General features: G+C 52.2%; 4 protein-coding genes across 4 annotated transcripts; 3 read left to right on the plus strand and 1 right to left on the minus strand.

The window, feature by feature from the left end:
- Window positions 1–482: 482 nt before the first annotated feature.
- Window positions 483–2555, plus strand: J7T55_002914 (HET-domain-containing protein; the record flags this gene model as incomplete). Its single annotated transcript, XM_053138038.1, has 1 exon — window positions 483–2555. One exon carries the CDS (start codon window positions 483–485, stop codon window positions 2553–2555), a length of 2073 nt encoding a protein of 690 aa, XP_052998782.1.
- A 636-nt stretch (window positions 2556–3191) lies between these two features.
- J7T55_002915 (uncharacterized protein) lies at window positions 3192–3730 on the plus strand (the record flags this gene model as incomplete). Its single annotated transcript, XM_053138039.1, has 2 exons — window positions 3192–3330; window positions 3492–3730. 2 exons carry the CDS (start codon window positions 3192–3194, stop codon window positions 3728–3730), a joined length of 378 nt encoding a protein of 125 aa, XP_052998783.1.
- Window positions 3731–8574: 4844 nt separating this feature from the next.
- J7T55_002916 (uncharacterized protein) lies at window positions 8575–10394 on the plus strand (the record flags this gene model as incomplete). Its single annotated transcript, XM_053138040.1, has 4 exons — window positions 8575–8783; window positions 8859–8949; window positions 9250–9270; window positions 9339–10394. 4 exons carry the CDS (start codon window positions 8575–8577, stop codon window positions 10392–10394), a joined length of 1377 nt encoding a protein of 458 aa, XP_052998784.1.
- Window positions 10395–11405: 1011 nt separating this feature from the next.
- On the minus strand, window positions 11406–13086 carry J7T55_002917 (pristinamycin IIA synthase subunit A; the record flags this gene model as incomplete). The annotated part of the gene is made up of 6 exons (XM_053138041.1): window positions 11406–12006; window positions 12064–12156; window positions 12206–12289; window positions 12351–12701; window positions 12759–12951; window positions 13002–13086. The coding sequence occupies 6 exons, from the start codon at window positions 13084–13086 to the stop codon at window positions 11406–11408; spliced, it is 1407 nt and encodes a 468-aa protein (XP_052998785.1).
- Between the last annotated feature and the right edge of the window lie 55 nt (window positions 13087–13141).

Here is a 13141-nt window from a genome sequence, read left to right on the forward strand (position 1 = left end):
TTCCATGGGACAACCTCCTGTGGGACAACCTCCTGTGGGATGTGTTCCTGTTGCATAACCTTCTAGAGAAGAAAGTAATTAAGTCACAGGGGGGTCCGCATTGACTTGTTGCCATTGTTAAGAGTGTAGCTGTGTTATGCCCATAGGGTATGTGATTTCGTTGTCGTTTCCCCGGTAACTGGAGCTGAGGCTCGCCGAGCTCCCTGCTTAGGTACAGTCAGTTGACAATAATATGGGCCGGTCCACCTTTATCTCACCTATCCGCCTGCAGTACCTGCGCCCTTAGTATGATCCTCGCAAACTCTGTTCCCATTTTTCTCATCTACCTGCTGCCAAACACAAGAACATCCGACACTTTGATATCTGACCCAAACCATCGCAGGCATCTCCCAAAGTAGATCAGGAATTGCCCCCTTCATTCCTCTGCTGATGACACTCGTTCTTGCCAATCACCTAGCATCCCAGGGTAATCATTATTCAGGATGGCCCTTAAGGTTCCTTCCAAAGAGCTGGAGCTGCACCCTGAGCATCGTCCTGACCACTCTTCGAGTACCACAGGAGTGCTTTGCGAAACGTGCTCACAAATGCTCCCGAGGCGTCTGGAGGGCGGTCCACACCATCAAACCCTAGGGTCGTTAGAAGCTGCTGCTGAAGCTGGCTGTTACATCTGCGTGCGCCTGCTGCAGTTCACTGTGAAAACCGCTGGCAGGCACTGGGAGGGCTGCGTGAGAGAGCCGTTTTACTACAATCAATATGAATACAGAAAGCCCACACCAGATTATGAGAATCTGCAGAGGTCGACCGCAGAGTTATTCATCCATGCCCATGTTGGCATGGAGGGGGGCAGTTCTGCTATAGACAAGATGCTTCTGGTGGTCGCTCCCGCATCCGCAACTTCTCTACCAGCCAGGACCAGCGTCTGGGGTAGGAAGTCCGCTATTCCACTAGATGAAGCGGTGGCCCAAATCGAAAGATGGATGACAGCCTGCATTGGTGACCATGATGGAACGGCATGCTTAAAAAATACACACCCGAGCTTTTATCCATCACGACTTCTGGAATTGGGAGAGACAACCTTCCGCGTTGTTCGGACTGCCACCGAAAGACCCTATGGTCCGTATGTGGCTTTGAGCTATTGTTGGGGGCCTAATCCGTCATTTTTGAGACTTACCGATGTCAATGAGAAGGGACTTGAGGCAGGAATGTCTATTTCTGAGCTACCTATCGCATTCCGAGAGGCAATTGATATCGTCAGAAGGCTGGCATATCGCTACCTTTGGATCGACTCGCTATGCATTCTGCAATCCGGACCCGGAAGCGCAGAAGACTGGCAAAGAGAGTCCGCTTTGATGTACCAGGTATACTCTGGCAGCATTTTGACACTTGCGTTGGCGCGTGCGGCGACACCAGATGAGAGTGTTCTCGGTGGAAGGCCCCCAGATGTGACGCTGCCATACGAATTCCATGATGATACCACTCGACCTTGTACAGTCATATTTCCGGATTATTTCAGAAAAGCATTATACGATCAGGCCTTGAACGAACGTGGCTGGGCTCTACAGGAGCGCGTGATGGCCCCGCGTGTTGTTAGTTTCGGCGCAGGAGAGCTTTTCTGGGACTGTGCCCAGGTTTCTAACGCAAGCGAGTCGATCCCAGGCGGCTTAGAGTCCATACTAGAGCCTGGGGATGTCGCCGTTAGCCACTTTGGTCTACCAGACAAGTCTATACCTTCTAATAAGGCAGGCTACGATGCTTTGCTAAAGAATTGGTGGAGTTTGTTGGAAGAGTATACAAGACGGAAAATCACCTACCCAGAGAACGACAAGCTGGTTGCCATGTCTGCGATTGCTATGCAAATGGCAAAGTCAATAAACGATGTGTACATCGCTGGTCACTTCTTGAAGACTTTGCCCAGCAGTCTGGATTGGGGTCCGTGGGCTCGACATTGGCGCCAGGGGCTTCCAGAACGCCGAAAGCTCTCAGGCTCGGTATCAACAAAAGATGAAAGTAAGGTGAATTTGGCGCCTACTTGGAGCTGGGCCTCGATGGATAGCCCTATATGTTGCTACACACCGTGGACCGGTGCAAGTGGCACGCTATTGGCGGAGGTAGAATCGTACACGCTGAAACTGGCCGATGAGAACAACCCTACCGGTCCATGTATTTTCGCAAGCCTCACCATCCGTGGCTACTGTATGGAGATTCGATGGGAACGCGGGGGCTATATGGGGTTTACACCGACGGCGCGTTCAGTGGAGTGGTGTTGCAAAAATCTCTGCTCGTGCCATTTTGAGCCTGATCATTGCGAGTTCAGTGATTTATCATATCCGGACGGAACAGTTCAATACGTGCTAGTGATCCATGAAGAAAAAGAATATCTGCGATGGTCAGGCATAGTCGTGGAGAGGGTGCCACTAGAAGCCGAGACGCGATATAGGAGGGTCGGCCACTTCGAGGTTTTCGGAAGGGTTAGGTCTGAGGATACGAGATCAAGATTCTGGGATGATCGATTCTCGATTTGTGGGGACGAGAAAATGCTCATGAAGCTGGTGTAATACCTACATAGTCGTTCCTTACTAAACGTGGGATTGTCCGATTCAACAGTGCAGAGGATAGCCAGATGCAGTCCGCCTCTGTCCTGTCCATCGCTCAGTTGGCAATAGAGCCGATCGACGATGATGGCTCTCTGTTCAGCAACCTCACCCACGATGCTGCACCGAAGACTTGATTAATGAAGTGAGGCTACAGACCGGTACTCAGCCAGAGGATCCACAAGCGGCGGCGAGGAGGTTTGTGAGTTCACGGGGGCATCAAGAATCGGTGGCGCATGCAGGGTGCTCAGCTGAACAGTGCTGAACCGGTGGTTGTGAGGTGCACGAGCAATAAACCTGACATGCCTAGTTCCCGGTTCGTTCGTCATACGTCGTAACCTGCTAGGGATCTTCATGGGTGTATTTTGAGACCCTTCGCAAGGCTCTAAACTGCAAGCTCCGACGTCGTCGGATGCATCAAAACAAATCCGCCTGGACTCGGCAGACCAGCTTGTGTTCAACCCCTGGCATTTGCCCCACTTCGAGTCCCAGACTGTGCATGACGCGTGAAGGTCGCGACATTGACGCCTTCACGCCGTTACGCCGTCCTCGCTGCAGAGATTCTCCAACAACTGTCATCACCATCATCATCACAGAATCATGGACATTGTGGAATCAGCCTCCGCGGAAGAGCTTCGTGCTGTCGTCCTGGCACTCTGCAAGGATGGATCTATAGAGAGACAAATCGTGAGCCACCTCGTGAAACTCAGAGGCGCGCGCGCAGAAGCTTCAAAGACTGGTGAGAAGAGGAAGGCGCCGGATCCCTTCTTCATCTGTGTCCGCTGCGGCGATTCGTTCAGTGAAGAAACCAACCACTCCAAAGCCTGCACCTACCATCATGGCAAGTCTGCTTCAGAAACAGGAGGCAGATCCCAGTTCTTGCTGACGGACGCTATCCAGGGGAAATGGAGATAGATTACGACGACGAGGATACATGGGCCGACTGGGACGAGAATTGCCATGGTATCATGGACTCGAAGCAAAGCCGAGAGGAATGGCCAGACGGTTTCATCTGGGACTGCTGCGAGGCGCGGGGCTCGGCTCCAGGGTGCACAAAAGGACATCACTACGCCATTGAGGGAAAGAGGATGAAGACCACCACGGAGGACGACTCGGTCTCCGAGTTCAGTGACGAGTAGCATAATAGCAGATCCCAAGGAATATTCCAATGGCGATGATGAATACTACGAGCACCGGCATTAGATCAAGCCGTCGCTGGGCCCGCGGAACGGACTAGTCGTCGCTTCTGGTCATGGGCAGAAGTGCAATGATACGATTTTGAATTCTCGATTATCCCAACCCGAAACCAGAAGAATGTGGAGCTTGCTTGACAGCCAAGGTGGTCACAAAATGCCCAACATGGAATCATGTTCAGAATGCGGAAAGCGCTCTGCACTTGAGCAGGGGAAGAGCCTCGCTGTTTTTCGGTGTTGAGGACAACACTTACCATTGCTCATCAGTGTTCTATTGAGTCCGGAGTTCGACTACAGACTTGAGGCTGAAATACTTTACTGTGGCTGACTATACTATGAGATGCGCTTCTGGTTTTTGTGTCGCACGATCGATGCTAAGCATAACTGATGACGAGACGCCATGCTGTGCGGTGACACATACATATGAGTTATACCGTCAGTGTTAGTTTAATGAGATAAGATGGGGCCAATAAAGACAGCCTTGGGGAGGGTAAAGGACCCGATTGATTAGCCCAAATACGTACAAGTCATGTATAGCCTCCATAGAGCCCATAAGACATCACTCGAGTGTGTGGATGTCAGACTGCACCAGAAGAGACATGAGAGTTGGGCTTATCACTACCGGATCTGTTGAGAAGCACAATACATGAACAAAATGACCGAGTCTCGAGGAATGAAATGAGAGATTGATTTTCTAATAGCTACCTGCCTTTTTCACTGAATATCCTATTCCGACCTGTGCCCCTCCTTCACTGCCTCCGTTGGTATTACCTACTATGTCCCATATGTACAGGGCGGAGGATCTTGCGGAGGGCTGTAGCACGTCAGTACGAAGTGTAAGATCAGGGATATAGAGACGACAACTGGGGATAATAGAGAGGACGACTTACGGGGTGGGCTTGGGAGTACACGGCCATGCTCTTGGTCCCATGATTGTTTCGATCAGGTTTTTCTTCTCTGCTTATTGGGGCTAATGCTTGATCCGAGCGTGTTGCGATTAAAGCTCTGCGCATGGTAATGTGCGTAGAAATTATTATGGACGACGATGAGATCAAAATTCCATACTTTTGAGACTTATATACGCCCCTGTAGATATGCAAATCCTGCCTAACATAGACGGTGATTGCTATTGGGAGTGACTGCTTGACAGAGCTGACTGGCAGGTCGTCACGTCTTCTCAAATTTCTATGAAGGCGAAAACCTGCCACTGTGTGCACTCGGTCACTTCGACAAGGCTGACCCACTCACTCAATCAATGGTCTTACTGAATGCAAATCCGGGGATTGTGGAAGTTTGCTATGTCACAGCTTTTGATCAGTTCATGGTACCTAGTTGATGGAAGAATTCAAGAGAAATGTACCATTCATGGTACAATTTCAGCATAGGGTGGAATAAAGGTGCTTGAGTTTCATGCCACTCTTTTGGTACAGAATAATTGACTTGATAGCATGGAATAATTGTTTATTTGATCAAGGTACGAGCTTTGCAGTGATATACACATCGCATAGTCTATGTAGGAAGGCTGACGGGCTCTCACACGACTCGTGGACGGTAGACAGCGAGTTTTGACTTTAAGATTTCTCGCAAATGCAAGGACACTTTTTTGCACGACCACTCGAAATTGATTCGTCCTCAAGTACAAAAAAGTTCAGATTGTTTGCTAAGCAGCAACATCGTCATTAATGATGGCCCCGTGATACCGTTGTACGGACCACCTGGATGAGTGTCTCATACCAGAGGCATGAGACTCACCGTGTCCCTCCCTTGAGACTCGAGCTCTAGGAGAGGCGGGCCCGCGCATGTCGAAGGATTTACCCAGAGTACTTCCGAGACCTTCAACGTCACTGTTCTCCTTGGGGATTCAGCTGAACAACGGCTTCCTTCCAACCCTACCAATGAACACTCATGAGCCGACACGTATTGAACGCTCCTTCTTCCTACCCGAAAAAGTGTCTAGAGGCTAGTCCTATAATCCACAGATTTTTCACAGGGCCAAGGAAGGCCAAGCCCCGTATTGCTCAGCGTATCCAGGCAGCTTCCGAATAAGGCTGGGCGGGCCAGAGATCTGGGTTGACAGCAGTTAAGCTTACCCACGATGGTCCGATACAATGCATGCAGCTGCATTTTCTAGAGGCGTTTTGTCTTGGCAGGGCTCTCTTGTCAGGCCCGAGATCCGAACCTGCGCGAAACGTTTACTTATGTCGGGCTTTCTTGCGGCTGGTGGGCGAGACATAGCCAGTGTGGCATATATAAATATGTCAGTTAGTCCTGGAACGACGACATATCTGGAGAATGCTCAATCCTATCTACTTTGCCATCGAGTCAAGACATCCGATCCCTTGGAACTTGAAATACTGTTCGATACTCCACAGCTCTTCCTTTGCCAACATGAAGTCTTTCGCAGCTGTTGTAGCTCTGCTGTCCTGGTGAGCCGCAAAATGTTGCTAAATATTGTCCGATCCGAAGAACGGGAGACTGACACAAACAGCACACTGGTGACGGCAAACCCCGTGGAGATTGTGGCTCGCCAGACCCTTTCCACCATTACGCTTGTGGTCCCGACCACTCTCGCCGAATCCTGTACCTTCCGGCCAACAGCGACGGTCACGGCGACGACAGGCTGTCCCACGACATGTAGCAACGTTGGAATTTGTTTCGCTGACTGTACGTCTTACCCGCCCCCGAACATCGCTCGCTCGGCAGGGCGAAGATATGTCTTGGCTCGAAGAACCGCACGCTGACTGATGCTCGTGTGTAGATCCGGTGACATTGGCATGCGGGTGTGCAAGAATGGCTGTGCAGCCCACGACGGAGACTGTGTGCCCCACCGCGACGGCTTGTACCCAGTGTCAGACCGGATGGGGGATTACCACCATCACACCGACCACATGTCTTCAGACTCCTGTTCCACTGCCAACGGCCGTATAGGTGCTGGTCTTGCGAGGAGAGGAAAGCACGAGTAAGAAGGCTGGGCTGGGCTGGATTAGTAGGTTGATGCTGTTGTAAGGAAGCTCATCGCTGTGGGTCTGTCGTTCAGAGGATCAATATAGCGACGAAAGGGGAATGGATGAGGAGAATGCATCGTGATGTAGCTGCACGTAAGATCGCAGGAGTAGAGGAAAGCGCTTGGCTAGTCCTACCCACCGCGTCCATAGAAGAAAACAGAGCTGCAGCAGTCAGACAATATTGCTCACCGAAGCTCGTCTCAGCATTGGCGCGTCTCTCTAAGGAATGTGAGATGGCAGAATGCGTTCATTGTCCCGTTCACCGACCGTTCCAAAATGCTTGCTGCATGGTGCATGCATCCAGGCGTCCCAATACGCGGATGGGCCCTTAGGGGTCCAGCCAAGCTCCAGGCCAATCGCTGCAAGCCTGCATGCCCAAAACGGCAGTGACAGGGGCACCTACCCCTCAGCAGCTCGCTCCTTCCTGTCCGCCCTACCTGCCCGCCTACCCGGCCCAAGGAGACACTGTGTTCCTGTGCATCCCTCGTCATCGACAACTGAACCCCCTAATGTGCTCCATTGTGCTGCTCCACGACAGTCTATCCCTGAGACCAGCTTGCGCTCTCACCTTCATGCCTTACGATGGACTATAATGCCTCTTGCAGCTACAGACGAGCAGGATGACACGCCTCTCTATCTCCATTGACGTGATCACGGTCGTGCTTCTCAATCCACGCCTGTCCCCACGCCGTTGTCTCGCAACAGCTAGCAGACAGCAGCACTAAACTCCAGATTCAGACCCGTTGACAGTCATCATCGCGAAACATCGTTCCAACAGCTCAGGCTCTCACAGCATTCAGATGGCTGTTTGGCTCCCTACCTGCTGCTTCGTTGTCCAAGTCTCTCACTCGCCCTTGACCCTGCGCCGGCGACCATTGGCTGCCAAACAATCCGACCAACACCCACCGTCACCGTGGTGCGCGCCGACACATGACAAGATACAATACAGACAACAATGAACAAAGAGCAACAATGTGGTGGTCAGACCGCCGGTCTTTCGGCCGCCGACGGTATCCCGTGTCGCAAGTGCTGTGAACGTGCGAATCGGGGCGTTGTTTCGCCCACACAACACCCGCATGCGAACCGATTTCCAACGACTGGCGTCTAACAGACGCCCGGCTAGCTCAATCGGTAGAGCGTGAGACTCTTAAGGAACCTCACGATTCTGACAGAGATACATCTCAAGGTTGTGGGTTCGACCCCCACGTCGGGCTCAATTCCCGGCGAAAATCGCCTCTTCTTTTGCAATTTTTTGCATCTCTGCATAATTGCCGTCTGGGTCGGCTGGTATTGGTGATGCCAGGTCAAGGCAAGATTTCTGGATGTGCTCCGGTGTTGCGCCGACCTCAACATCTTACGACGCAGGAGGCTCGCCTTGAACCGGTGGGATTACCGGACTCTTGCCTGTCTGCCTTTTTTTTTTTGAGCAGGGTATTGTCAACTGTCTAAATACGTGCGTGCAAATTAAGCCTCACGCATGGCACCTCGTTGAACGAAGCCGAGGATCTCGAGCTACGTCTCAAGTCGCCTCGAGGTCATGCATGGCGACTCATACCGTGGACAAGGCTGCTTTCGTTGCACAGCTCACAATAGTAATGGCGCCCACTAAAGACCTGGGTCATGATGCGCAGCTTGGATCGGTTCCATTTACAGGACTGCACATGGCACTTGACCACAAATCTTGACAACCAGGTCTCGGCTAGACTTAAGCTGCGATAAGCCATGTTACCGATACCCGTGTAAAAGAAACCGGAGAGGCAGGAAATGAGCTTCCAGCAGCCGGCCATGGCCCATCTGTCCGTCGATTCGGCCGAAGCTCCTCGTATCCGTGATGAACCAACAGATTACCCGCTCGCGCTTTCATGCGCTGATATAGAAATGCCATCGATGCCATCGGGTGACGGCGGAGCCTTGTCCACCTCACGGGCAACACTCGACCGTTGGTGGTCCGGGGCTCTCAGGGGCTCGGATCGGCTTGCACACGATTGGCGCGGGTAAATCGCTGGATAAATTTCACACGGTCGGCTGAAGCAGTTGAACGGGCACGGCGCTGCTAGCGACAATTCTAGGCGCACCTTGACCGCCGCGGGTTGGCCGTTGCAGCGCTGCATTGGTGGGGAGCTGCCCCGCGCCAGGTGGGATGAAGCTCCAACAGCTCTCGTCAGTGTCTGAAGATGAGGGGTCACGATCCTCGAAAGATTCAACACTACAACCGCGCGAGTCTCGAGGTCTGGTCTCGCGCTTTTATCTAATTTCCCGAAGACCAGCCTTGATATACTAGCCATATGTCCATTTGATCCGTCAAGTTGATCAAATGCTTCCTGTTCTCTTTCACAATCTAACCTTCGTCACCATTGCATCACGAGCCCAAGCGTCAACTCTCCTCATCTTCCTGACTTGATTCGACCTCATTTGTTTCCGAATTAGATTCTTGAACTTTACACTGATCATCATACCCAGTTCAATATGGAGGGCAAATCTGTAAGTTAACTCTGTGACACGGATGAATCCCGCAATGGCCGGACAACTCAGCTCATTCCTCGGCTCAGAACAAGTCATTCGTCCTCAACAAGGTGAAGGACGTCTCCTTCGAAGACCGGCCCGTCCCCAAGCTCACCGCTCCGAACGATGTCCTTGTCGCCATCGCATACACTGGCATTTGCGGCTCAGATGTTCACTACTGGCAACATGGCGGCATCGGAAAGTTTGCCCTGACTGAGCCTATGGTCCTTGGCCATGAGTCCGCCGGCGTCATCGCCCAGGTCGGCGAGGCCGTTACCACACTCAAAGTTGGCGACCGTGTCGCCGTCGAGCCCGGCTACCCATGCCGCCGGTGTCCAAGCTGCCTGGCTGGCAAGTACAACCTCTGCCCGAAGATGCAATTCGCCGCCACGCCCCCAGTCCACGGAACCCTGACCGGCTTCTGGGCGGCCCCCGAGGACTTCTGCTACAAGCTCCCGGACAACATGTCCCTGCAGGAGGGCGCGCTGATTGAGCCCCTCGCCGTCGGCGTGCACATTGCCCGCATGGCGCAACTGTACCCAGGACAGTCCGTGGTGGTGATGGGCGCGGGCCCGGTCGGCCTGCTCTGCGCAGCGGTCGCGAAGGCCTTTGGCGCCTCGACGATAGTGAGCGTGGACATCGTGCCGTCGAAGCTCGAGTTCGCAAAGGGCTTCGCCGCCACGCACACATACCTGTCGCAGCGCATCTCGGCCGAGGAGAACGCCAACAACATCAAGCAGCAGTGCGGCCTGCCCGAGGGCGCCGACGTCGTCATCGACGCCACCGGCGCGGAGCCCAGCATCCAGGCGTCCGTCCACGTGCTCAAGAACGGCGGCCACTACGTGCAGGGCGGCATGGGCAAGGCCGACATCACCTTCCCCATCATGGCGTTCGCGGTCAAGGAGGCCACCGCGCACGGCTGCTTCCGGTACGGCAGCGGCGACTACAAGCTTGCCGTGGACCTGGTGGCGAGCGGCAAGATCGACGCCAAGAAGCTGATCTCCCAGGTTGTTCCGTTCGAGAATGCCCTAGAGGCGTTTGAGAAGGCGAAGGAGGGCCAGGCTATCAAGATGTTGATTGCTGGACCAAATGAGAAGATCTAGGCTTGATGGCATGTGATGAAGTGGTATATATAAATTGGGCATGAGGGCTCGCGGTGTTCCGGGAAAATCATGGTGGGGAGCAGCGGTTTGATGCATATGTATGTTGTCAGTAGCCCATGATCAAAGGGACTAAATGAAATTGCTTTGCGGAATTCATCAATAGAATACTTATCCTCTTCGCGGACGCTATTTCCTGCCAACGGATGGCTGTTCAATGCACTGACAATGATGTACTGCGACAACAGGTGCGTATGTGAGTGCTGGTCAAGAGGCACAGAGGCACCACGCAGCTGCCAGCTGCCAGCTGCTCATAAAGAAAATGTTGATGGCGATCCGAGTCCGCCAGCTGTGCGAACTCATTGACCTCGCGTTCTATACGGTACAACGATTTAATTCCTAGATACCGCCCACACCTTAGTAACTGTTAAGTTCGCATCAGATTATTGGTAGATCGTACATACTGGTGCTACAGATACCCATATTCTATGCTTATAGGACGCCGAGCGCCCATCCTCTCGGCCTCAAAACTTATACAACCATACTCGGCTTAGGTAACTTGTACAGATGTAACGAACCTAATCACAAACTCAGAACAGTATCACTCCATCGCCATTGCATCTTATGTTGTACAATAAAAAGAGTTGAACGTAACAGCAAAACGACGACCGGGCGACAAAAGAATCACGTGCAATGTTTCTAGCAGGGTTCGAACCTGCGATCTTCTGTGTATTTCATACAAATAATGGGTTGTAAGACAGACGCCCTAACCGCTAGGCCATAGAAACCTGGAAAATTCAATTTACTTTGTATTAATACCATTCATTTAGTCATATGTCATACATAAAACATTCCCTCAGTAAACATTCACCTGCCCGGTCCGATTCACACTCCACTTGAATGATGAGTAACAACATCTGTTTTGCACAATAATGTCCTGCTGTATAGTTAAAAGCTAGGAAGTAGATATCATGGCAAGCAATTCTCATGCTACTGACTACTTCTTAGCATTCGTTACTTCCACGTGTGTGCAGCTGCAGGATGATCTGCCCTGACACGAGGGCCTTGACCATCTGCCAGGAATGTCTCGCGCATGCTTCCTCCTGGAACCGGGTAGTCTTCTTGGAGTACACCACGCGCTCTGAGCTCTGGCCACAAGTACTTGATCATGTCCTCAAACGTGCCCGGTGTAGTCGCGTAGCTCAGGTTGAAGCCATCAATGCCCGCCTCGTTGATCCAGCGTTCTAAGATATCGGCGACCGTCTTGGGACTCCCAATTGCCTTCGCGTGAGCTCCGGATATAGCGAGCTGCTCCAGAACCCTGCGCTTCGTCCACTTCAGTCCTTCTGTTCCAGGTACGGTGGCGGTCCAGGCCTTTATCATGGACTGGATTGCGCCCAGCCCCGTGAACGCGAAGTCCTCGTCGTCCGTGAAGTTCGCCAAGTCTGTTCCTGACCACCCGCCAAAAAGTGCTGCGGTACCCTCAAGGTCTGCATACTGGAGCAAGTCTTCAAATTTGGCTTGAGCTTTCTCGTCCGTCTCATCCACTACGATAAAGATGCCAGTGAGGAAACGAACGCTATCAGGCTTGCGCCCTTGTTGAATGAGCAGCGCCCTGAATTACGGTCAGATTAAACGTATCGGCATGTGGTTGGATCTTGGTCAAACTCACTTGGTGTCGTCTACAATCTGACGTGTCTTTTCTGGGATCAAACCTGGGAGGAACATTGCCTCACTATGAGTGGCAGCGAACTGTTTTCCGGACCTGTAGACTGGTCAGCAGCGTCATTCGAATGGGAAGCTGAATCACTTACGCCGATGCTCCGGCTTGTAGGAGGAATGGCGTACGCTGCGGAGACGGATCCAGCAGACTAGGGCCAGCACACTGGTAGTACTTTCTATAAAGAGTTGTCAACAAAAGTTCGTCAGTTCGAGGTGCGGTCAAACGGATTGACACACCCTTTGTGGTCTATGCGTTTGACAGCTTCCGGGTTGACATAAATTCCAGTCTTCTTGTCCTTGACGACGGCTCCTTCTTGCCAGGATCCCTCAAGAAGCTTGTAAACGACCTGCATGAATTCGTCCGCTCTAGCATAGCGTTCATCATGTGGTATTTGTTCATCCAGACCATAGCTCTTGGCTGCGCTGTCCAGGTAAGACGTCACGATATTCCATCCCACGCGGCCTTGACTTATGTGGTCCAGAGTCGCAAACTTCCTAGCCAGAGCGTAGGGGTTCTCATATGTCGTCGAGGCCGTCACACCAAATGAGAGCGATTTCGTCGCGTGAGCCATGGCTGAAATGAGGAGGCTGTGGGAGGGTTAGGAGAGACTTTTTCGAGCAGGGCGGATGATCATGCGAGTGTACCTGGGATCACCGATTGGTATCTGTGCAGCACTCTGCAGCGCTGGCGTGTTGTTTGATGGCCCCTTATACACATCATATATACCCAGCACGTCCGCAAAGAATACACCGTGGAACTTTGCCTCCTCCAGCAGTTTCGCCAGCTTCACCCAGTGATCAATAGTGAGCTCGCCCTGGTCGGGATGCCGCCAGAGGCCTTGGACATGTTAGTGTCAAATCACATATCAAAATGTGAGACTGACCTACCAGGCGCCAGATGACCTGGTGCACTCATGACGAATGCGTTCATAATCCATGGTCGTTGAGATTTATTCGCGTTGGATGTACTCATCTTGAATGTTGATTCTCCTCTATTCGTCAAAAAGAGCCTTATTTGAAAATGGAAG

This window comes from Diaporthe amygdali (genome assembly GCF_026229845.1).
Source record: "Diaporthe amygdali strain CAA958 chromosome Unknown NODE_3_length_2959817_cov_65_330692, whole genome shotgun sequence".
In the NCBI taxonomy this organism is placed as follows: Eukaryota; Fungi; Ascomycota; class Sordariomycetes; order Diaporthales; family Diaporthaceae; genus Diaporthe; species Diaporthe amygdali.